The following is a 25,088-nucleotide window of genomic DNA, read 5'->3' as shown; positions in this document are numbered from 1 at the left end:
AAGTTACAAGTTATTGCCTGAACAGAATTGTTTAGATCCATTCAACGTTGAAGTTACAGGAGTTAAAAAGAATAAAGAACCATTATTTGTACGGTTATCCTGGTCTCCGTCTATTTTTCCCACTGAAAAGAAGGACCCGCCTACCACAGACAAAGAATCCAATCACAGATGGTGAAATTGCAATTGGCACCACAGCCAGTTGGACTGGCATCTGTGGTGACTTGAATAGTGAAATGGAGAGTCTGGAATGGGCTTGCCAATGCAGAGGTTGTGTGCAGTGCCCCGACTCTTCTGTAACTTTTAGTAGCTTGGAGGGATGGTTGATTAAGGGGTTGAATAGGGTAAAGTACCCTGTCTGGAGAGAATGCATTCTTAGGTGAGCATGTTGGATCTCTGCAGTGGTAGAGGCCACAAGGCCCAGCAGACACTGGGTCAGATGAACTGTAGCAGTCACCTGCGGTTGGAAGGAGGGTGGTAGGAAGCTTTGTGTGCCTCTCCTGTAGGAGGAAGGCTCTGACTCTGAGCAAGTTGAGGGCTGTTCCTACAAAACTGACCACCTGAGAGGGTTTGAAAACATATTTCGTGAAAAAGAGCTGGAGTCCCAGATTCACTAAAAAGGTGATGGACAATGTAAGTTCATTTCAAAGACCTTGTCTCTTATGTGAAGGTGAGCCAGTTGTCCAAATAAGGGGAAATGGTGATGCCACAGTGTCAGAGCTTTGTTGCTACTGGTGCAAGGCATTTTGTAAAGACTCCTGGAATATGGATAAGCCTTGAATTCATATGCATTGTCTTGGAGTGCAAACCTGAGGGTATTTGCAGTGGTCTGGGCGGACAGTTATGTGAAAATAAGCATATTCAAGTCGATGATGGCAAACCAGTTGCCCTGCTGGAGTAACAGGACAATGCTGCCCAAAGTGACCCTGTGGAAGGTCTGCAGTTTGGGGTTGAAGGGCTCGTGCTGAGGTCAAAGCTGCATATGATCGCTTCGGCATCGAAGGAGGGTGGTAGCCATCCCAATCTGAAGGAAGTGGCCTCCTGCGATGTTGGTGCTGGTGGAACAAAGTGCCAGTCTTCCTCTGAAGATATATCTGGAGGAGGCTATGGCTGACTTCAGTATTGAGGTGGTGATAGTGACACCAAGGAGAATTCGGAATGGTAATAGTAGGCATATTGCTGTTGAGTGAGGTCCAGATGGTGTGGACATTTGGGCTCATACTCATAGTGGTATATTGATGGGCAGGCCCTTGTTCATAATAGACTTCAGGGACATGATAAGTTGGGTGGTCATAGAGACAAACCTGTTTGAGGCCTTGGTGCCAGTAAATAGGGTCCGGAACCATAGGTGTCTGGAATCAATGGACCGATGCACATCTGTGTGATACGGAGGCTGGTCCAGAGTCTTATAGGACCTCTTCCGAGGATATGGTGGTTCTGCACGTGCCAAGGTCGAGGCTGAAGAGTGGCCTGATATCAAGCAGCCTGGAGATCTGGGGCTCGTATGAGCTGAATGAATTACCACAGCGATTGCAGCCAAGGTATTTCCCCAGTTAGGAGACTGACTGAATTGAGGGGATGGCACTTTTCCAGACAAGGGGAGGGGGCATCCTCACCCTCAGATGGGGGATCCAAGCAGACTGTTTCTTGTCCATGCTCCTCTGGGACTGAGGCCAGTGGGTTGGCTGTGTCCAGAGGCTGAGGAGCAGGAGGGTGTATGTTCTTATGGGCCGAGAGCATTGATAACTTCTTCTCCTTTCCAGAGGAGTCGGATGGTGCAAACACAGATGGAGCACTTGAGCTCAACTTCGACATCTAGGCCTTCGATGTGGCAGCTGGTCTGGATCTGGATTTGAAGTGTGACCGTCTTGAGGTTGGTGAATGGCTCTGCGGCGTAGGTAGTGAGATGGTACCGTGAGCGTGAGGCAATGGATCGGGCTCCATGGATGGCTGAGGAGGTTTTAGCGACTTCTTCCAAAGGAAAGAATGGAGGTGCTGTAGACGAAGCTTCAGTGCCGACTTGGTTAGGTTTTCACATGCTTGGCACAAATTGGTTTGACATGCCTCCCCAAGGCAAAAGAGGCTCTGCAAGTGCCCGTCAGAGTGAGTTATTTAATTCGGGCATGAAACGCACTGCTGGAAGGGGCCCAAAGAGGCCATAAAACAACAGCCGGGGATGGGGGGAGTGTCCCACAGTGTCCCTTTCTTTCTCCCTCTCTTCTCTTCTCTTCTCTTCTCTTCTCTTCTCTTCTCTTCTCTTCTCTTCTCTCTTTTATACTCACTGGAGAGGAAGGGAGGCCCAAGAGATGAAATATTTTTATATCGGTGAAGGTTAATGTTGTTTTATCCGGAAAGTGAAATGAAGCACATTTGCCAACATGTGTCTACAGGGGTGGCATAAAAGGAACTAAGGCACTTTGGGCTGTGAATGGAGCAGGCACAAAGGAAAGGAGGTCCTAGTGAACACGTGTAGAAGTTCTAGAAGATTTTGAGAGCCTCTGCGCAGGCGCAGAGTAACCCATTGTGTGGATTCAGAGACCATGAAGAAGAACCAGATTTTCAAGTTGCCTTCTAAATGTTAACAGGGAGGGGGGGGCAGGCATAGCTCCACCAAGTTGGTGCCACTATGAAGAAGGCTCGGCCTCTTGTAGAAGACATTTGGGGCTCCTTTGAAGTGGCTACCTGAAGGAGCCTAGCCTGAGATGATCTGATGGGTTAAGTAGGTGACATGGCAGAGAGGCACTCCGACTAGCAGCGTGGGTTCTAACCAGGAACAGCTTTATATGGAAGCATCAAAACCTCGAACCTGATCCATAAAACAATGGGTAACCAGTGGAGATGAGTGAAAACTGAAGCTATGTGCTCAAATTTGCTCACACCAAGCACCAGTTTGGCCACCATGTTCTGGACTCGCTGTAGTCTCCGGGTCAACCTCAAGGGAAGCCTCATGTAGAGAGCATTGCAGTAATTGATCCAGGAGAGGACCACTACTTGCACCAACATCCAGAGCGAACCCTTGTCAAGGTAGGGGTGGAGTTGGGTGATAAGTCTCAGTTGGTTAAAAGCAGATCTGGACACAGCTACAGTTTGAGAATCCCAGGAAAGAGCCAGATTCAGAAGAATGCCTAAGTTTTGAACTGAACCCTAAGTTGGAGGGCAACACTGTTCAGTCTCAGGAAATTCCCCTTCCCCAAGCTATCGGAGGGACCTTCCAGGAACAAATCCTCTGTATTGTCTGGGTTCAGTTTGAGCCTGTTAGCTCTGGTCCATTCCAGAACTGAAGCTAGGCATCACTCTGCATCCCCTGCAGAGGTGGTAAAGAAGGGAAAGAGTTTTGTGTGTCATCAGCCCACTGATGGCCTCTTACTCCAAATGTCCTGATGACCTCCCCCAGGGGCACATGATTGGAGGTAGCGAAGTCTCCTGACTGTAGGAAGCTAAGCCTCGTGACTGAAGCCTGTTTACAGAGGCAAAATATGTGCCATTTTGTTGTCTCCTCAGCTATCTCAGCTTACTTCAGTGTAAAAGAAGCCCCTCAATTTTTAATGTAATGATTTTAGGAAAAAGTAGCATACGGTACCCGGAAAAGATCTGCTTGTCAGTTCACAGCCTCATCGATGACCATAATATTAAAAGCCTCTTCCCCACTTTGAAGGTGGTGGCTACGATCATGATCTTAACATCAGCCAAATTTTGATCCGACTGGTCCTTCTCCCACCTGCTCTCTAGCTGTCTCTTAGCTAACTGCATAGCTCACCACTCCTTGGAAAATGGAGCCCTGCAAGGGGCTGGTGGTGGCGGCGAAGGCAATCGGGCATGGTTTCGACCTTGCCCAGTGAGGTTGAAAACTAGGGGAAATGTTGGAGGTGATCTTTCTGATTTGGAGAATACACACTAAGACACAAATTCTGTTAAGACATTAGAATGCCACAGCAAAGGCTGTCATGAGAATCAGGTTGAAAAGAAGTCTCATTGTTAGTCACATTTAAAAAAATCATTTAACTAGTTTTATTAGGGCTACATGTTACGACTTCCTTCCTAATTTGTATCTAATGCCAGACAGGTTAGAGAGAATGTTAGAGAGAATCAGTTGTTTGGGAACGGATTTGCTGCCTTCCAGTGGCAGAGTAAGGAGCGATCTCTGGTGATCTTTTAATTTGGCCCAGCATTTGAGACCATTTCTGCAAAAACATGGACCAGAACATCTCAGCAGAAAAGCTCATCAAGAACATGTGATAATTTTCATAGCTTCCCAAAACTGGAACTTAATGTAGCTTGAACAGAGAGGCATTTGGAAACTCCCTCCCTCCCCACCCATCCATCAGATTTTTATACCCCCGTCTAGCAGTATGCATCCTTGCTGGACTCTTGGATCGGTAAGCATTTACAAATTTAAGAGTTCCCCACCCACTACCTACTAAACCAACAGCAATCCCCAAAGGAAGCGCAGTGGCAGCCAAAAAACCCAAAATCAAACCAATGACATAGCAAACGATCATGAGGAGAGGATATCCTGAAAAGCTTCTCTGAAAAGCTCTGGTTTTGCTAGTTTTTGAAAAGCTAGGAGGGAGGGAGCCTGGCACACCTCTGCCAGCCGGGCATTCCCCAGAGCTGGTAGCTCAAGGAGAGGTGCTCCAGCAAGTGAAAAGCTCTCCAACTGTTATAAGTCAACCTCAGTACCTTAAATTTGAAACAAACAAACAAACAAACAAACAAACCTTACAGGCAACCAGTACAAGTGAGCCAGGATTGAGGAAATATGATTGTGTCTCAAAGTATCTAAAGCCAGCACCCAGGAGGTCAGGGAAAACTCTGTGCCACCTGCTGAACTGATGCCTCACTGATGAGCTTGGTGTGATAGCTCTTTTCCACTCAACAATATTTGCTGAGCATCTGTACAGTCACAGGCAATTCACATTTGAGGGAGCTGCCCTCCAGCTATTATCGAGCTTTCTCTCCATTTGTTTCATGGTTCATGGCTCATCCATAACAGAAAGGTTACTTACCTGTAACCATGGTTCTTCCAGTGGTCCTCTGTGAATCCACATGAATGGGTTATTCTGCACGTGCACAGGACCTCTTGGACATTTCTAGAGCTTAAAGACTTTTGATTAATGGGATGTTCCCCCTTGGAGCGCATGCTCCTCCTGCTTGGAGTCCTTGTAGTTCCCAAAAAGTCCACCACTGTCACAGAAAGTCATCATGAGAGATGTAGAGACGTCAATGTGACGCCGAGAAGAATATGAGCCTGCCAGCTCACTAGCTCTTCTAACAGATGTAATAGTGACAAGAAAGAGAATCTTAAGTGAGAGAAATTTAAAATTAGTAGTGGCTAGAGATTTATTTATTTACAGTGGGGTCTTGACTTGAGAACTTAATCCGTATTGGAAAGCGGTTCTCAAGTCAAAAAGTTCTCAGGTCAAATCTGCATTTCCCATAGGAATGCATTGAAAACCATTTGATCCGTATCTGCTCTTTTCCGTCCATAGAAACTAATGGGAAGCTGCTATTCTGCCTTCGACCACTAGAGGAGGATATTTTGTTTCTTTTTTTTTCTTAGGTCAAGAAAGGTTCAGGGAAGGCAGGGAAAATACAGTCCAGGCAGTACAGTACCAGGCAGTCTGAAGACTGTCTCCCAATCCACTCTCTAAACACTGGGAGGAGTGAGGAAGCAGACAGGCACCCTTTTCACTGGCCAACAGTTAACTGAAAGTTCAAATTTTGCACTTTCCCTGCCTCCCACGTGGTTTTTTTTCAGTTCTTAACTCAAATCTAAGTATGTAAGTCAAGTCAATATTTTCCTTTGAGAGTGGTTCTTAAGTCAAAATGTTCTTAACTCGAGCCGTTCTTAAGTCAAGACCCCACTGCATTTTATTTATTTATTCTATTTATACCCCGCCTATCTTGTCAATCTAGGCGGCTGATTCAAAGGGAGGACGAGCGAAAGCATGGAGGATGATTTGGAGCGACCATTGCGGTCTTTGAGGAGGATGAATGTTGTGGAGTCCTTTTAAAAATCACTTTAAAGTAAGGTGAGAGAAGAGCTGAGAAGAATCTGAGCCTGGTGGCTGATGTGCTATGGTAGCAGAGATAGACACCTTCAAGGTGGAATGCGAGAGTCCAAGGTGAAAAAGGTGAAGCAGGGAAGTAAGAAGGGTATCCAGGGAGAATGGTGCTGTAGAGGGGAAGCAGCAAAGGTGGAAAAGGTTCTCCATTTGTAAGAGTACAAGAGGTTAGTGAAGGGTTTCCTGGCTTTGCCTAGAACAGCCGTCACAGAAGGCGAATTCTCCACGCTGTTAGATGGAGGGACTCTAGGTCTGACTTTGCCCTTGTCCTGGGTCAGCAGATGAGGGAGTGGGGGGGGGGGGAGCCGATTGACATTGGCCTGAGCTGGGTGAACCAAGGCTGATGAGGCCACCAAGGAGCTATGAGGATGGCGTTGGAGTGGAACTGTTGGAGTCGGATTATCATTCTCTGGACTAGAGGAATGGGAAGGAAGAGGCAGAAAACATTGGATCCCCATGTTGACCCTGAAAACGTCTCCTAGAGAGTTTGGTTTCTTTCCTGCCCTGGAACAGTAATCGTTGCATTTGCTGGTGGGCTCTGTGGCGAACACATCTAGGGTAGAGGTGTCCCAACGATGGCAAAGCTCGGTGTATACGGTATTGTCGAGGGCCCACTCATCAGTAGGAGAACTAAGGTGACTGAGGTCATCTGCTATGACATTGTCCTGAGTAGCAACGTGGACCGTGATGGGAAAAATATGATGAGTATAGCACCATTCCCAGAGATGAACTGCGAGGTACAGAAGAGAAAGCGAGTGAGTGCCCCCTTGTTTGTTTACATAGTAAAGGGCAGTCATATTGTCTGTGGCAAGTTAAACAGCTTGACCTCTTATGAGACGTTGGAAGGCACGGAAGGCCTTTGACCATAGGGCATGGATTTTGTGACCGTGACAGAGTGCACCATCCAGTAGGGCTGGCATCGGTGGTGACCTGGACATTGAGCTGGAGTGGAGAGAAAGGATGACTGACTGTGAGATGTGGAACAAAGGTCCACCAAGTAAGTTGATGTGCCAGTTCTGGAGTGACCACAACAGTTTGGAAGGGGGGGATCAATCATGGGGTCGAACAGAGAAAGGTACCAGGCTTGGAGAGATCTCATTTTAAGCCTGGCATGTTGGACTACTGGTGTAGTTGAGGCCATAAGGCTGAGAAGATGTTGAGTCCAATGAGCCGATATCAACGCAAAGGGTCGAAAGGGCTGTATTGCAGTTTTCAATTTGTCTATTCTCTCATGGGGGAGAAAAGCTCTGGCCGTGGATGAGTCAAAGGAATCTCCAATATACTCTGCGGTTTGAGAGGGTTTGAGATGGGACTTGTTGAATTTGACCTTGAGCCTGAGGTCTGCTGGTGTGGAAAGAGTGAAACAAGTGTCTTTTTGACCCTTTCGATAAGAGCCAATCATTGATGTAAGGAAAAACTTTTACAACATGTAGGCAGAGATATGCTGCGACTGGCGCAAGGCATTTTGTGAAAGTCCGTGAAGCAGGGGAAAGGCCAAAGGGGAGGCAGCAAAACTGGTAAGTGATGCCTTCAAAGTAAAAGTGGAGCTACTTGTGATGACAAGGACAGACAGAAATGTGAAAATATATGTCTTGAAAGTTCATTACAACAAACCAGTCTTTAAAGGAGAGGAGCGGGATAACGGTGTCTAGAGTGACCATCTGGAAATGTTTGGGTTGGATGTACGTGTTGAGGCATCTGAGATCGATGACGGGAGGGAGGCCTCCTTCTCGTTTTGGAACTGTGAAGTATCTGGAATAGAAGCTGGTGTGAAGATCTCAGTGTGGAACTCTACGAATAGCTTGTTTCTGTAGAAGAAGAGAGACCTCGTTTCAAAGAGCAGGTGAGTATGGAGTATGTCTGAGGAGACCACCAGGAGGGAGTTCTATGAATTCAAGAAGGTAACCATGGCGGATGATGGTTGTTTGTGATACGGGACCAATTTCGGAAGAAAGGGAAAAGGCGTGTGCGGAAAGGTATATGGTAGCTGACCTCGGGTTGGAGAAAGTCAAAGATATTGTTTGCCCTTTCTTTGGGGGCGACAGAAAGCTTGACGACATTGAGCCTGAGGCTGGGGATGTAAGGTAGACAATGTGGAGGTAGATAGCCTGGTAAAGGGTCTGTTTGATGTCTGAGCCTTGTATGGATGGTATTGCGGTTGTTAAAATGGTTCGTGGAAAATGGAGGGTCAGTGCCACTGGGGTCATTGGTATTGATATGGTTGTTGGGTGGAGTAGGATTTAGCCATTTTCCTGATCTTGTGGAGGTTATCCATAACCTCATCCATTCTTTCATTGAAAAGCCCTACTCTGTCGAAAGGTAGGTCCTCTATGTGAGACCTGTCATTATCTGTAATACCTGCTGAATGAAGCCAGGCATGATGCAGAAGAGCAACAGATGTTGGGGCACCGAAGATCTATTTCAAGCCCACAACTGGTTCGACTCAACAATAATTGAGTTAGGCACTGGGTGCTTAGTAAGGAAAGATGTATTGGACCCATGGGTTTTGTAATGGTTCTCAACTCGTCTTGCAATCTGGAGAGAGGACAGTGGCTTGTCCCAGGATTCCTTTAGGAGGTCAAGCATGGCAGGTATGAAGGCTAGGCTGAGAGGTGGAGACTTATCCTGATTTATATACTCAAACACAAGGTCTTGCTTCGGTGGTGGAAGTTGCCCGAGCTTGAGAAACTTTGCCATATGGAGAAAAAGGTGAGAGTAGGAAGTAAAGTCCTCCAATGGAGAAGGTGGATGATTGTCTGCCACATCAGAATTGGGTGTGGGCAAGTTAGATGGGGACTCTTGAGAAGCTTTGGAAAGAGGATTATGAATGTCAGAAGCTGCTGAGTTGGAAGAAGGAGATTGGTGCCAAGGTTTTGGATGGGTGATCTGAGTTATAGGAATAGAGTGAATGGATCAGCTTTTATCAGAACCATCTGGAGCAGGAGGAGGTCTTCTATACATGGTGGTGATTTGTAGAGATGAGAAACAAACCTGGGAAAGGGTGGTGCTAGGTTGGAAGAGGTGGAGGTCAGTATGGAGGATGTATGGGAATGCTTTGATATTGGTTGGTCAGATGGCTGAGAAGAGTGGCATTAAAGAGCCGATTTAGAGGGGATCGAACCTGTTGGTACTGGTTGAGGCTTTGGTTGACAAGACCAATGGTAGTGTCGAGGTGGTGAAGGTGACACTGATAGTGAAGACTCAGGTGGATAAGTGTATGCATATTGAACCCTCTTCAGTTCATCATAGTAATAGGTCTCCAGATATGGATCGACTGTCGTTCTCACGGTGTTGAGACCGACTATATCCCCCATGATATTGGTCTCAATATTCAAGAGGAAGATTATGTAGAGAAGGCTTATGGATGTAATAGATCTCTCAGTGTGGAGCATCTTGGTAAACTGGTGAAAGATGATGTCTCTTCACTAAATGTTTGCAAGGGGGAGACTGATGGAAAGAATCAGAGTTAGACAACTGAATGTCTATACCCTGGAGATATAGGGCTAGAATGGGCTGAGGCCTGGCTGGAAGGAACATCAGCTGCTGAGAGGCCAAGCCTAGAGGCAAGAGGCTGATTACGGAAACGGGAGCCTGGTGTGGAAGTAGTGGGTCCTCCCCTTCTGACGAAGAATCAGGAATATCTCTCGAGGATTCCTCCAAGATCGGTGTAGGGAGATCTGATAGAGGTTCAAGAGGCTAAGAAGGCTTAGATGGTTTTTTAGCCTTCTTGGATTTAACGTGCTCCTTCTTCTTTTTAGATGAATGATCCTGAGGCCATGTGGAGGATGACTTCGATACTCATGCTGATTTCAACTTCGAAGAGGATTTTGAAGGTCCCTTCGGTTTGGGAGATGGTCAGATTTTGGTCAGATTCGACATGGATTCAGGTAATTCCTGCCTGGATACAGGATTTGAGGTAGGTTTCATGGTAGGTGGTTGATTGGAAGGATCTTTCCTAAAGAAAGGAGCAGAGACACTGAAGCTGGAGTTTGAGGGTCGATTTAGTGAGCCTCTTGTACTCTGGAGAAGATTGAGTTTGGTGTTGTTCCCCCAAACAAAAAAGGCAGTGGTTGTGACCGTCGGATAGGGGGCTTTTATTTGAACAAGACACACACACCACATGAATGGACCTGGAGGGGCCATAAAAAGGTGGGAGAGAAAGGGGGGAGGGGGAAATGAAAGTATGAAAAATATGGGAAAGAGAACATACGACAAGAAAAACTCACAGGGAAATATCAATAAGAAGCAAAATGAAGCCTATAAAAAGATGATAGGTGATCATGATCAAAAAGTTAGTTGCTCTAGGTCAGAAAGTCTGACCTAAGTGGTGGCTAAAAGGAACTGAGGGGACTTCAAGTGGGCGGAGCATGCACTCCATGGGGTAACGTCCCGTTTATCACATGCCTTTAAGCTCTAGAAACTTCCGAGAGGTCCTGCACAGGCGCAGAATAACCCATTTGTGTGCATTCACACAGACCATGAAGAAGAACCAGGGTGAAGGACAAGCCCTGAAGTGGAAAGGCTTTTTGAAGTGATTGTGTCAACTGCCTGGGTTGTTGTCAAATATTATTCAGTCCCCTGGGCTTCGACCGGAGCATCAACCATGTCAGTCGGGAACACACTCAAGGCATTTTAGAACTCAATCAGATCCTAATAGGTCCCACCTCCCTTGAGTAAGGTTTGCCACTGTCATGGTTTAGGTTATTGAAGCTAAAATGTAATTTCTAAATGGGATTTGTAGTCATGGAATGGTGTAGAATGAATTCATCTCAGTCTGTGTAATTTTACTAGAAGCATCGAGAAGCTGTTTTCCCTTACAGCTAGCTAGGAATGTTATCATGTAGATAGCTTGGCCAAGGCCGAAGACGAAGAGCCGAGCCATAACATCAGAAAAAGAATGTCAACAACACCTGCGATTCTCATAAGAAAAGGAGGTGGAGAGAGATAAGCAGTCCTCCGTCCTGATTGGCTTACGCCAGTGGAGAGTGAAGAAGGGGATGTCTCCAGCTTGTGAAGAAAATGACAGGATGTTACAGGGAGAGAGACTCTTTCTTAACTCATTTTTGGATTAATGGATTTTACCATGGATTTTTGATTTCTGAATGGACTTTGGAGTTCCTAATGCTAAGATGTAGTTCATAGTAGGAGAATAGAAAGGGAGGCTTAGCCTTACCTGCCTTTCTAGCTAGTAGAATTTTCTTATTTTAATTTTTGTAGCTGGAATTTGCTAGATTTCTAACTACTTTAGTTATGGAAATGTTTTTGAATGCTATGCTTTGCAACAAACTGAATTTATCTAATTCTTTATTTTTCTAATAAAACAATAATACTTAAAACTTATGCTTGGTCTCTTGAACAGATAACCTGCTACCATACTTATTTTGTTTTTCTTTAAAGGCCACAAATGAAGCTACTTTGAGTCCAGTATTTTCCTGAGTTCTGGGAGTTCTGGATGACTCTAAGACTCATGGTTTTAACTTGGTTTCTCAGTGATTTTTAAGTGGGAATAGACTTGGTAGAAGGGTGCCAGTGAGACAGCCTTGTTGAGACAAGGACTCATCTCAACTTAAATAGGGGTCAACTGGACTTGGAACCTCTCTATTCCAGCTTTCAGCAGTCTCTTAGGAGAGCTGTTTGCTTACAGCCATGACAAGACCAAATTTCAGCAGGTGATGCTCTGCCCGTGACGGATGTTAAAACCGTAACCCTCAGATCTTCCTCACCTCGGCCAGTGAAAAATACCTACCACAGGTGCGGGCCCATTCACATGTTGGGACACCTTCACGGACATCATGATATCCATGAAGTCCAAGGCTGGACCACTAACAGCTGCCTCCACATGGATGCTGAAATCCCTCAGAAGTAAAAGCCTGGAGGACTTCCAACAGCACAGCAGAGAGGATGTCCCCCAGCCTCAGTATCACTTGTGCCAACATAATATGGATGATCTCTAAGAGAAATATACATTTTTAAAATGTGATGTAGATCTCCCGAGCTCACATTCCTGGACCGATCATTCTTCAAACCCTAAAGTAAAAAAGAACTGTCTTTCTCTTTCAATTTTTTAAAACCTTTTTGAATCTAAAGTTTGATCTGACCAAATCAGGTCATGGTTAAGGAAACAAAGTTGTATAGGCCTACCTCCAAAGGCAAATTCCATGCGATGTACACATGAGACTTGTAATCATCCATCCATACCTCCGCTACCCGCAAGGCATTTCTCTTTGTATAGAAGCCAATGTTATTGTTGTATGGTTTCTTCTTACGCTCAATATGGGCTACTCGAGAGCAGGGAAGCACCTCCATGCTACCACCACAGAGCCACACCTGTAAAATACAGACAAACACAGGGAATAGGAAAACTTTAATTAGCATGCAGCTGCAAAAGGAGAATCTATTTTCTTGCTGTAGATCACCTCTTGCTGCTGACAAATTCCTCCTGTTGCTACATAAATGGTTTAGCTGCAGGAGCTATGGGGAAAGGACTCTGCAGCAACCCCAGAGCTGGATGAGTTCACCCAGGACTCCCACAACAGGCTCTGAAACTGTTCTTTAAAACATTTCTTTGGAAGGTGCGTATTGCTCAGGCAGGCCACTTTCACTCAGAACATACCAAACGTGACATGGAGAGGTCTTTCAATTGGGATCAAATCCATTTCAGCCTTTAAACATGTGGCCGGTGTGCCCTGAGGGAGAGTGAGCAGAGATCTTACAACAGAGTGCTGAATAGGAGCCCCATCTCTCTGCCTTCTAGGTTACTTGTGGATCTATTTCCTTAGCAGCTCCACCAACTCCCAGGGGCAACCAGAGAGAGACTGAGTGGAGTGAGACAATTTCAGGTTAATGGCATTCAGATCATGTCTCCATGAAAGCTAGGCATTAAAGCAAAAGTCAAGGTGGTGGATTATCCAGCTTTCACGTGTGGGTTTTCCCCCCTCTTCTTTCCAAAGATAACTACTTTGATCTTTGTCTAATAATAATGAGATGTTCTCTTACACAGCATTTGGTCAGCTTAGGCAATAATCTTCAAATGCCAATTTATGTCCACTGCAGTATCATTTGAGTATAGATGGACTAAAAGCTTGACATCCCAGTTTGAATGTGGAAAGAATCTGAGGCCAGTCTAATCTTGCACAGTGTCATTAACATTGAATTTTTTAAAGAAGGGAATAGGCACCTCTTCTAGACAGACTCTTGTATCTGTACGTATTGTCTCTGAGACCAGGTAATTTGCCCTACCGTACCCTAAACTCATGTCTGAGTAAAGCATCGGGATTATACCGAGCCTTATCTCAAAACTGCAAGAATTTCAAATAGACATAAGAAGTAGTAAAGGGAGGCTTCAAGTACATAAATAGAGGAAGGGGAGATTGGCTGCCTCATTGAGAATATCTGGTTCAATGTTGTTGAGGTGAAAAACAAAAGGAACATGGTAGCTGGAGTTTACTAATGACCCCTCCCCCAATACAGGAGAGGAAGCGGATGAGACTTCCAAAAAACAAATTGCAAGGATTTCAAAGAGACTTGATGTCGTCGTGATGGGAGATTTCAATTATCCAGATATCTGTTGGGAGGCAAATTCTGCCAAGTCTGGCGCTTCCAAGAAATTCCTGGCTTGTGTGGCAGGAGATTCTAACAAGAAAAGGAGTCCAAGAAAGGTGGGATGTTTCTTTAAAAAGTAATTCTAAATGCACAATGACAAACAATTTCAACAAGGGAAGAAAAGGTAGGAGGCAGCAAAGAAGGCCTGGGTGGCTTCACAAAAAGTTCAGACAGGACCTGAGAACAAAAAAAATAGACACATACCTCCCTGAGAGACAGAGGGAATGTGGTAGACATAGTAAATCTTGGCTTCAGCAAAGCTTTTGACAAAAGTGCTCCATGAGATCCTGATTAGCAAGCTAACGAGGTGTGGGCTGGATAGATCAGTTGTCTGGTGGATCCACAATTGGCTACAGAATCATACTCAGATGGTGATGATGAATGGGGTCCTTCACTGGGAGGAGGTGACAAGTGGGGTACCCCAAGGTCATTATGATGATCAGCGTGTTTTTTGTTGTGGGTGGATTGTTGTGATAAGGGGGGGAGATGATCTTCCAGATTTTGTTGAGTTTTGCAGGCTGTATTTTTCAGTGCTGGCTCCCAGCACTGAGAAATACAGCCTGTAAAAGGTCAGCAAACTCTACCCAGCCACAAGGACCGGTGATCACTGCACACAAAAGAGCAGCTAACGACACCCATCAACCACAGTGGCAGATAATCTCTCCCCCTTATCACAACAATACACCCACAACAAAAACACGCTGATCATCACAATCACCCATCTCCTGAAAAGGACACCAGCTGGTCCCACAGCTATAAATACTCGACTATCCAAACAAACCGCACCAGAGCACAGACAGAGTTCTGACTCCTGTCCTCTGAAGATGCCGGCCACAGAGACTGGTGAAATGTTAGGAAGAACAACCTTCAGAACATGGCCAAAGAGCCTGAAAAACCCACAACAACCATCAATACCTTATTCCTTTGAATGAATTCAGATCTCCAGGGCCAGATGAACTGCATCCAAGAGTACAGAAGGCACTGTCTGAAGAACTTTCCAAAACACTGTCTGTTATGTTCTTGAAATCATGGGAAACAGGTGAGATGCCAGAAGATTGGAGGAGGGCTAACATTGTCCCTATCATCAAAAAGGGAAAAAAGAGGAACCTGGGAACTACAGGCCAGACAGCCTGACATCAATCCCACGCAAAATTCTGGAACAGATTGTAAAGTGGTCATTGTGCAAGTGATTCCCACTGTGGTGTAGAGCAGTGGTTCTTAACCTTTTTGAAAGAAACGCTCCCTTGAGCCATTGAGGAAGTTATCATCGCCCCCCTCCCCGCGGTGATGATATGTTATTTATTTATTTATTTATTTATTTATTTATTTATTTATTTATTTATTTATTTATTTATTTATTTATTTATTTAAAGACACTTAAATCCAATGACCCCTGAAAACACAATTAAATTCCAAGAAAATGAAATGCCCCCCAAAAAGTAACATTTAATGATTTAGTTGCAAGTGAATTTTAAGACGCAAAAAGAAATATAAAAAGGGCATAAAAACAAATGCAGGAACTAAAAATTTCAAGACAAAAAGTCTGAAACTAAATTAAAATTGGAGGAAAATATATATTCATGCACACTGTAAAAAGGCTGCAGCCATCTTCACAGGTTTGGCTTGCTCCAGCGCCCCCCTACCACCCCCTTCTGCTTCAGCGCCCCCACGCCGCCCCTTTTCGTTCTACCACCCCCCTGAAAAATGAAATCGCCCACTGGGGGGCATTATCGCCCACGTTAAGAACCACTGGTGTAGAGGATAGAGTGATGAACTAGTATTCTGGTTCAGATTCCCACTTGTCCATGGAAACTCACTGGGGGAGTAGAATTTGGAAAACTATCCCTTAAATATTTGACTTTCCTTGAAAGCTCTATTAGAGTTGCTATAACTTGTTCCAACTTGATGGCAGATAATACACACTGCCAGTATCTTGAAAAGAATACTGTAGTAACTAGAAGCCAGCACAGATTTGTCAAGGACAAATCCTGGCAGAATAATTTGATTTCATTTTTTGATCAGGTGACTTCCCTGATAGACAGAGGAAATGCTGTAGACGTAGTATATCTTGACTTCTGCAATGCTTTTGACAAAGTGCCCCATGAGATCCTGATTAGCAAGCAAACTAGGTGTGGGCTGGATAGATCTAGTGTCAAGTGGATCCACAATTATCTACAGAATTGTACTCAGAGGGTGAGGATTAATGGGTTCATTTTCAAATGGGGAGGAGGTAACAACTGGTTTACCACAAGGCTCAGTCTTGGGCCTGCCTCTCCCAACATTCAATTGTTAATACCTTGGAAGAGAGGACCAACATTCAAAAAGATCTTGACAGGGTTGAGCACTGGCCTGAAAACAGCAGGAGGCAATTTAACAGATACAAGTGCCAAGTTCTACCCCGGCAGGGGCAGGGGGCAAATGCAGTTACAAGATGGGGGATACTTGCTTGAATTCGATGAGCAAGAAGGATCTTGGGATTGTTCCAAATCACAAGCTGAATATGAGCCAACAGAGTGATGTGGCTACAAAAAAGACTGTATTAGAAGAAGTATAGTCTCCAAATCCCATGAAGTACTAGTCCCCCTTTATTCTGCACTGGTTGGGGCTCATCCTGAGTATTATCTCCACCACAATTCAAGAAGGATGCTGAAAAATTGGAACAAGTTCAGAGAAGGGCAATAAGAATTATTAGGGGGCTGGAAATCAATCTGTAGGAGGAAAGACTGCAAGAAGAGGGCTTGTTTAGCTAAGAGAAAAGAAGACTGAGGGGAGATACTTGAAAAGTAGTCCTACAGAAGAGGGGTAAGATCTATTCTCAATCATCACGCAACAATGGAGTCAAGTTACAGGAAGCCAGATTTAGGCTGAATATCAGGGAAAACTTCCTAACTGTTAGAGCAGTACAACAATAGAACCAACTACCTTGGGAATTAGTGAATGCTCCAACCCTGAGGGCATTAAAAAGAAAACTGGCCCACCATCCCTCAGACCTGCTTTGATTTTGATCCCTGCACTAAGCACAGGGTTGGACTCAATGGTCTTCTAGGACCCCTCCAACTCCATGAATTCATGATTCTATTGGTGGCAGAATTTTTTTTGCCACAGTGATTTCTAAAGTCAGAAACTGAATTAAAATCCAAAAAGCTCCTTCTAACCAGATTGAAAATATTTATGTATCAAGTGACGGAGCACAAAACATTGATCTATTGCAGATTTCCTATTTTCATCTATTTTTCTGCTCTCCCTAAGTTTTCAGGAGCTCAACACTCTAATGCAGTGGTTCTTAACCTTTGTTACTCGGATGTTTTTGAACTGCAACTCCCAGAAACCCCAGCCAGCACAGTTGGTGGTGAAGGCTTCTGGGAGTTGCAGTCCAAAACTCCTGAGTAACCCAAGGTTAAGAACCAGTGCTCTAAAATAACCAGCACATATTTACAATATAATTTGGAGATTACATTGAGGAGACTAACATGGCTGAATGTTGTTGCATAGTTTTAAATGTGGGTTAAATTCCCTGATCTGCACAGCAGAAGAGCTTGGGATTTACAGTGCGGAATAGCTTCTAGCTCCCCAGAGTAGGCCACACATTTCTCATTAACAGGCACTTACTGTCTCAATAACTCACTCCGAGGCATTAATAACACAAACAATAAAAATGTTTCATTTACTTACAGTAAACCGACAACAGCAAAGTAAAAACATGAATGCTTTGAGCAACAAATCCAACAACTGGATCTGTTGGGGGACTCTTTTTTGAATAGGAATAATGTTTACTCTCTGTTGGTTTTTATAGGTGAATATAGCAGCAAGTGAAGAGTTATTCAGAAAGGCAGACCTGGGCATGGCCGTGATCAAGAGGGCTGGGAATGTATGATATAAATGAAATTTGTAAATGAGACCAAAGAAAGGTTGTCCAGCTTTGTTAAACTCACCGAGTCCTTAGAATTCCTAATAGGGAGGGAAAAAAAATCTCAGATAGAAGTCTTAATCCATCTTTCCTTTCCTAGTGGTTTCCCCCTATCCTGTCATTCATATCACCTGCTGCCAAAACTGGAGGAGATGTGTCACACTCTGACTTGCCTGGTCTAGTTAACATTAAATTATTTTCACGCCTTAAATTCTGTGGGGGACAATATATCTTTCCCAAGTAAAGTTCAACGTCTGCTGGCCAAGCAACCTGTCGAATGTCGCTGCTAAGACCCGAATCCTAAAGTATTTGGGTTACCATCAAGCTGGCCACACCTGGGCTCCCAACTTGCCCCACTTGGGGGAGCTGAGCCAGGACCTTGGCCTCCCAGAGATCTCTGCAATGACCCTTTCAACGACTCCTCTGTACATGTGTGTGTGTGTACGTGTATGTGCGTATAATCTGGGGGGCCCGGGGACTGTTAATTCAGGCTTTGTCTGCTTGGGGGGGGATGTGTTTTGATTGGAAAGAGGATATTGTGGGGGGGGGATGGGAGGGGACTCCAGGCATCAGCTCTTGGGGTTTGTTCAGGGCTGGGGGAGACGGGGGGTCAGCCCTCACAGCACCACGTTGAGAGGGGAAGGGGACGAGGGAGTCCAAGGATACCGGTCGCCCCAAAGGTGTCCACAGATTTAAAATACCTTGGATAGCTGTAGTGGCAGCCCCCACCCCACCCCCCACACACCGGGTTGGAAATGCAGCTTCTCAATGCCCGACCGGTCAATGGGGAAAAAACCACAGCCATCCCGGACTTGGTCCTGGCTGAGTCGGCCAATCTGGCTTGCATCTTGAGACTTGGCCGGAGGGGGCTGGGGGTGTCCATTTTACCCCCCCCCCCGCGTGGTCCACCAGGGCTCTCTGGGCAGCAGCAAGCAAGGTCTGGGGGTCAGGGGGCACGGAGGTGGCGTTGCAAGGGGTCTTAGCATCATACCACCCCTCTCTCCAGGTGCCACGTTCCCCCAGTGTTCCAGGTCTGAAGGCATGGATTGGAACGTGGGGGCCTGGGAGAGACTGGGGACCCCTCCGGCATACCACCCAGCCAGCCACTCATCGGCCTCCCTGCCAGAGCTTTGCGAAACTGGTCTCGGGTCTGGCGGTGGCGTCTCCTTGGCTTCTTGCTCTGGGGGATGTCCGCATCCCGGTTGAGGCAGGCTGGCCAGGAGCGGCTCAGGACTTCCTGTCCTCCACGATGACGTCCTTGGGGCTGCCCCCAAATGGTATCTGCTGCCACTCACGCTGCAGGAGATACTTTAGACTTGGTTTTGTTTTGATTTGGGTTTGTTTGTTTTTTTGTACTGGAGTAGACGTTGGGGATCTGAGTGGGGAGGAACGCTCTGCAGCCTCATTGTCATGGTCAGATCGTCCTCACTGGCACTTGGAGCCTCTGCAGGGGTGGAGGAGCCAATGAACATGGATCCATATGGATCCACATGGTTTCCTGGCGGGTCTTGGGGACTTCATGTCTCCCCCACCTCGATGACCGTGGGGCTGTTTCTTGAAACTGCTTATCTGCCCAAAGTGATACATTCCGCAGTTACATCTCACCTGGTTTACTGTAACGCAGTTCACATGGGGCTGTCTTTGGAAACTGTTCTGAAGCCCCAACAGGTCCTAAATGCAGCAGTCAAATGGCGGACTGGGGCTGGTTACAGGGAACGTATAACCCAGCAGCTCCACTGGATGCTGATCAGTTTCCAGGCACTCTTCAAAGTGCTGGTTTAACCTAAAAAGCCCGAAACGGCTTTAGTTCAAGCCATTTCAAAGACCGCCTCTCCCTCTGAGAGCCTGCCCAGGCATGAAGGTCATCCGGGGAGGCCTTTTTCTCAGTCCCACCCCCTGATTTTATTACTGTTTTGAATGTAATACTTGTTTAATTCTTTTAAACTATTTACCAACTTCTAGCTTCTACATATTGTCTTTTAATGACGTAAGCCGCCTTGGGTTCTTTTTAAGGAGAAAAGTGGGATAAAAATATTTTAAATAAATGAACTGAGATGACAGCGGCCAGGCTTCCCTGCACGTGATCTCTGCCTCCTAACTTGCTAGCGGGTAAAACATAAACTGAATATCCAGGGAGAGAAGAAAGAACCGTGGAAGCAGTCCATGTTTCTTGAATAAAAAGGCCTTCAAACTGGGAACAGAATTCTTGAAAGCCCTTTTACTTTTACGTGGCGCAGTGGTTAAAACGCTGTACTGCAGCTAAAACTGTGCTCACGACCTGGGGTTCAAATCCCAGGTAGCCGGCTCAAGGTTGACTCAGCCTTCCATCCTTCCGAGGTCGGTAAAATGAGTACCCAGCTTGCTGGGGGGGCAATGTGTAGCCTTTATAATTAAAATTGTAAACCGCCCGGAGAGTGCTTGTAGCGCTATGGGGCGGTATATAAATCCAATAAATAAATAAATAAATAAATAAATACTATGAATTTGGAAGACCATCCAGCAAGACTTGAGGAAATCACTCTGCGAAGAAGCAAGTCCATGCCGTTTGCCCTTTGCAATAATTGTGGCAAAGGAATCCCTCATTTGCTGCATCCCGTGGAAGTAAGAGCCATTGCTTTATTATATACAAGAGCTTATAATGGGATAGTTTTATGCACCATGCAACATATTTTGAGATAAAGTCATGACAACAGCTTTATCTCTCAGCCAGAGACTTTGTTAACATTTATGTAATATGTTGGGTTTTGAAGAAACCCTAACCCTGCCTTAGATCCACTTCCTCGGCAAGAGTAGACTTGGCAGGATCCGCCAGACGTGAAGAGCTAGCAAGAACCAGCAAGGTCTGAATGGCGGTTTAGGTGCCAACCAAGTCTGCTGGTGTTGTGTAAACAAAGCTTGTGATGCGACAGGGCAACTATCTGTGGGTTTTTGGTGTGTCTTTTTCAGGTACTCTTGGGAAAAGTTTAAAATGAAGGGACTTCTTGTGAGTCATTTTAAAGCTCTTGATGATATACAGTACTTTTGTTCAGTTGCAGGCAAAGGGACATTCCTACCAATTAGGACTTATTTTAATTATCTGTAATGCCTTATTTTATTTCCATTCCCCTTTCTTCTTCATCATTTTAATAAACCCAGTGGTTTTAGGCTGATAATCTGCTAATTTTACTGCTCTCTGTAGAAGTGATTTGATCACATGAGAACAGCCTGTTAGTCTTGTTTCTCTTAAAAGAAGCAGTGGCTCTTTAAAGAGAAATAAGCACTTGTTTCTTTTAAAACAAGCACTTTCAAGAAGTCTGTTCTCTTTAACAGGTGATGCAGGGAGTAGCCCCCACTCAAGGCTATCAGGGAAGATGAAACCTACATTGAGGGGACTCCTGAGCAGTAGTAGCAGCAGCAGCAGCAGCTGTCAGAAGGGACACTAAAAAGCATTCTTCAGGAACGTGAGTCGCAAAAGACAAACCAAAGACAGAGTGGCTCAGCTACTCAATGGGGATGGAAAAAATGATAATGGAGGACAAAGAAAAGGCAGAGGGGCTCCGTTCCTGTTTTAGTTCCGTCTTTTCCCATAAGACAGACAATGAACTTCCAAACAAATGGGAAGTGCAAGTGGGGGGGGGGCAGGATTGAAGCTGGCGATGGATAAACCAATAGTCCAGGAAGACCTGACCACCTTGAATGAGTTCAAATCTCCAGGGCCGGATGAACTGCATCTGAGAGTATTGGAGGAACTGGCTGAAGAACTCTCAGAACAGCCATCCATTATGTTCTTGAAATCATGGGAAATGGGTGAGGTGCCAGAGGATTGGAGGAGGGCTAAAGAGGTCCCTATCTTTAAAAAGGGCAAAAAAGAGGAAACTGGGAACTACAGGCCAGTCAGCCTGCTGTCAGGGAAAATTCTGGAACAAATTATACAATGCTCATTATGTAAACACTAGAAAACAAAGCAGTAAAAACTAGAAGCCAACACGGATTTGTTGAGAACAAACTAATTTGATCTCGTTTTTTGATCAGGTCACCTCCCTGATAGACAGAGGGAATGCAGCAGACGTAGTACAAACTTAATCCGTACCAGAAGATGTTTGTAAGTGGAAATGCTGGTACGTTGAAGCACCATTTTCCATTGAAATGCATGGGAATGGGATTAATCCGTTCCAGCATTTTAAAAAAAATCAAAAAATAATTAAAATACAGTAAAAACAGAGCAGTTTTTAAAAAGCAAAAAGCAGCACCTTACTCCGTTGCCAGCGCCACCAGGCTCTTCCTCCCGGCTGGGCTTTCCCTCCCAATGCTAGGAAAAGGCACCCCCCCCTCCCCGAAGTGGCCAGGAAAGGCACTCCGCAGCCTTTCTTGGCCACTTGCCGTGTAGCGAGTTCATCCTGCCTGATCTCCGCTGGGGGTTCTTCAGGATCCCATTGCTGGTGCCAATGGGCAGTGCAAGGAACAGCTGGTGGGGCCGGTGCCAGCACCCCTTTCCGCACAGTGCTGAAGGAGGCAAAAGCCAGGCAACCACCGCCGACGCTAGAGGAGCGGCTGCAACCCCAGCATCCAGGAGCTCCCCTCCACAGAAGGAGGAGAAGAGCAAGGATGGACCCAGCGCCGGGAGGTAGAGGGAAGCAGCAGGGACGGATCCATCCCAGCTGGGCTCTGACTCCTGGCGCTGGGTCCATCCCTGCTGCTTGCCTTCTGGCTGGGCACCAGGAGGCAGAGCCCGGCTGTGTGGCGAGCAGCGGCGATGGACCCTCACCGGCAGGCAGAGTCCAGCCGGGATGGGCCGGCAGCTCACCTCCCGGCAACAGCAGCAGTGGAGGCAGCAGCAGAGACCGACCCAGGACCAGGAGGCTGAGCCGGACCATCCCGGCTGGGTTCAGCCTCCTGGTGCTGGGTCCCCGCTGCCTCCACCGCCGCTGTTGCATCCCTTTTCATAACCATTGGAGCAAAAGAGCTGTACAAAGAAGCAGCCTCTTCTGGTTGTTGTGGGTTTTTCGGGCTCTTTGGCCGTGTTCTAAAGGTTGTTCTTCCTGATGTTTCGCCAGTCTCTGTGGCCGGCATCTTCAGAGGACTGGAGTAGGAACTCTGTCCATGCTCTGTTGCTGTTTGTTGGATAGTTGAGTATTTATAGCTGTGGGAACAGCTTTTGTCTTTTTTCAGGAGACAGGGTGATCAGCATGTTTTTGTTGTGATCAGGGGGGAGAGATTATCTGTCACTGTGATTGATGGGTGTCGCTGGCTGATCTTCGCCACCAACGGTTTGCATTTTCCGCCCTTTTCTCCTGCCTTTTTATGTTCACAAGTGGAAGCTCCGCTCGCAACTTGATGCAAAATTTTGCGAGAGGAGCTGCTCGTAAGTTGAAATGTTCATAGGTAGGGGCATTCGTAAGTCGAGTCACCACTGTATATCTTGCCTTCAGCAAAGCTTTTGACACAGTGCCCCATGAGATCCTGATTAGCAAGCTAACAAGGTGTGGGCTAGATAGATTAAGTTTCAGGTGGATAAACAATTGGCTACGGAATCATACTCAGAGAGTGAGGATTAATGGGTTCTTCTCTAACTGGGAAGAGGTGACAAGTGGGGTACCCCAAAGCTCAGTCCTGGGACTGGTGCTCTAAAATATTTTGATTAATGACCTGGATGAGGGAGTGCAGGGAATGCTTGTCAAATTTGCAGATGATACCAAATTGGGTGGAATAGCTAATACCCTAGAAGACAGAAACAAAATTCAAAATGACCTTGATAGGATGGAGCACTGGGCCGGAAGCAACAGAATCAAATTCAAGAGGGAGAAGTACAAAGTTCTGCACCTCGAAAAAAGAAACCAATGGCACAGTTACAAGATGGGGGACACCCAGCTCAGCAAAACTACGAGCAAGAAGGATCTTGGAATTGTTATGGATCACAAGCTGAATACAAGGCAACCGTGTGGCGTGGCTACAATGCTCTTTAAGGCAATTTGCCTAAAAGAGATGCTCTTTTAGGCTGCATTAATACAATTATAGTTTCCAAATCCTGCGAGGTGCGAGTCTTCCTCTATTCAGCTCTGCTTAGGCGTCACCTTGAGTACTGTGTCCAGTTCTGGACACCACAGTTCACGAGAGATGCCAAAAAAGCTGGAGCAAGTTTGATGATCGGGGGCTGGAAACTAAGCCTTACGAGGAAAGGCTGAAAGAACTGGGCATGTTTAGCCTTCAGTAAAGAAGACTGAGGGGTGATATGATAGAATTTTTCAAATATCTGAAAGGCTTTCATACAGAAGAGAGTCAAGATCTGTTTTCCATCATCCAAGAATGTGGGACACGCAACAAGGGGTTCATATTAAAGGATGCCAAATTTCAGATGAATATCACAAAAAACATCCTAACAGTTAGAGCAGTGGAACCCGTTGGTGAGTGGTGCAACAATGGATGCATTTAAAAAAAAAAACTTGGATAATCAACTGGAAGATCTGCTTTGATTTGTATTCCTGCGTTGAGCAGGGAGCTGGACTTGATGGCCTTGGAGGCCCCTTCCAATTTCACTTTTCTATGGTTCTATGAGGAAAGATAAAAAAAAATGCTCCAGAACCCTGGAGGAATTAAGAAGGAACTATCCTCCAAGGGCTGAACAGAGTAAGTTAGGAAATTTAATTGCCCCATCTACAGCGGATATAGCTGATACAGAATAAAGCACATGGATGACCCGTGTTGTTTGGGTTGCAGGCAGTCTAAGAATATCATCTTCTGACATACAACTCCCCAAGAAGGGTGAGAAGTGCAGCTTCCTTTCTGAGAAGCTTAATTTAGCACGACTAGCTGTTAAATACACCATCAGCCCATACTGACATTATCAAAAAAATAGATGGGCTATTTTCACTGCTCACATCCTCAGTTACCAAAATAGATAATTGAAAGCATGTGTGTTGGTACATCTGTGGCCTGCTTTACATAGACATCTTGCAACATTTCCCCTTGCTTCTTGGGTCGATGGGAAGAAAACCCAACACCTTTTTAAAAAAAAATTATTGGTAACCCTTGAAAGAGCCTGTTCTGATAGGAGTACCATGTGCAGCTGCAAACGCAGGAAAAAGGCTAGTGATGCCTATAACACTTCCCTGCATCTAAAATTATGCACCTGATGCCCTGGGTGAAGTTGGCTAGCTTTGGAGGAGCCACAAGAGCCTTCACATTTATATGGCCATGTCTCTTTTTTAAAAAAAGATAGAAAGTGGCTACAGGGGTGCCCCGCTTGAAAATTACCCCTTTTGATGACGAATCTGCGATCGCAAAACAATGATTCAAAGGGGGGTTTTCATTTGACGATGAATACTTTCCTGCTTCGGGAACCGTTTTTTCGCTAGACGACGATCAAAAACAGCTGATCATTGGGTTTTCAAAATGGCTCCCCGCTGTGTTCAGGACGAATTCCTCGCTTTACAGGCACCGGAAAACGGCTGCCCTATGGAGGATCTTTGTTAGACGGTGAGGTATTTCCCCCATTGGAACGCATTGACTGGTTTTCAATGCATTTCAATGTTTTTTTTTTT

At 45.7% G+C, this 25,088-nt stretch overlaps 2 protein-coding genes across 4 annotated transcripts in view; one reads left to right on the top strand and one right to left on the bottom strand.

Moving 5' to 3' along the window:
- GALNT17 (polypeptide N-acetylgalactosaminyltransferase 17) overlaps positions 1-25,088 on the bottom strand; it is a 174,387-nt gene that overhangs the window by 26,135 nt on the left and 123,164 nt on the right. For all 3 annotated transcript variants that reach the window (XM_072978222.2, XM_072978221.2, XM_078378905.1), the window contains one exon: positions 12,204-12,389. In XM_072978222.2, the coding sequence (XP_072834323.1) occupies positions 12,204-12,389 (186 nt within the window). The remainder of the gene's footprint in view (positions 1-12,203; positions 12,390-25,088) is intronic.
- The window catches only part of LOC144583991 (uncharacterized), a 484,560-nt gene that overhangs the window by 383,272 nt on the left and 76,200 nt on the right, over positions 1-25,088 (top strand). The window lies entirely within an intron of this gene.

The sequence above is a fragment of the Pogona vitticeps genome, chromosome 7, assembly GCF_051106095.1.
Source record: "Pogona vitticeps strain Pit_001003342236 chromosome 7, PviZW2.1, whole genome shotgun sequence".
Lineage (NCBI taxonomy): Eukaryota > Metazoa > Chordata > Lepidosauria > Squamata > Agamidae > Pogona > Pogona vitticeps.
The sequence above is the reverse complement of the archived record's forward strand: the minus strand, read 5'-3'. Positions and strand labels throughout refer to the sequence as shown.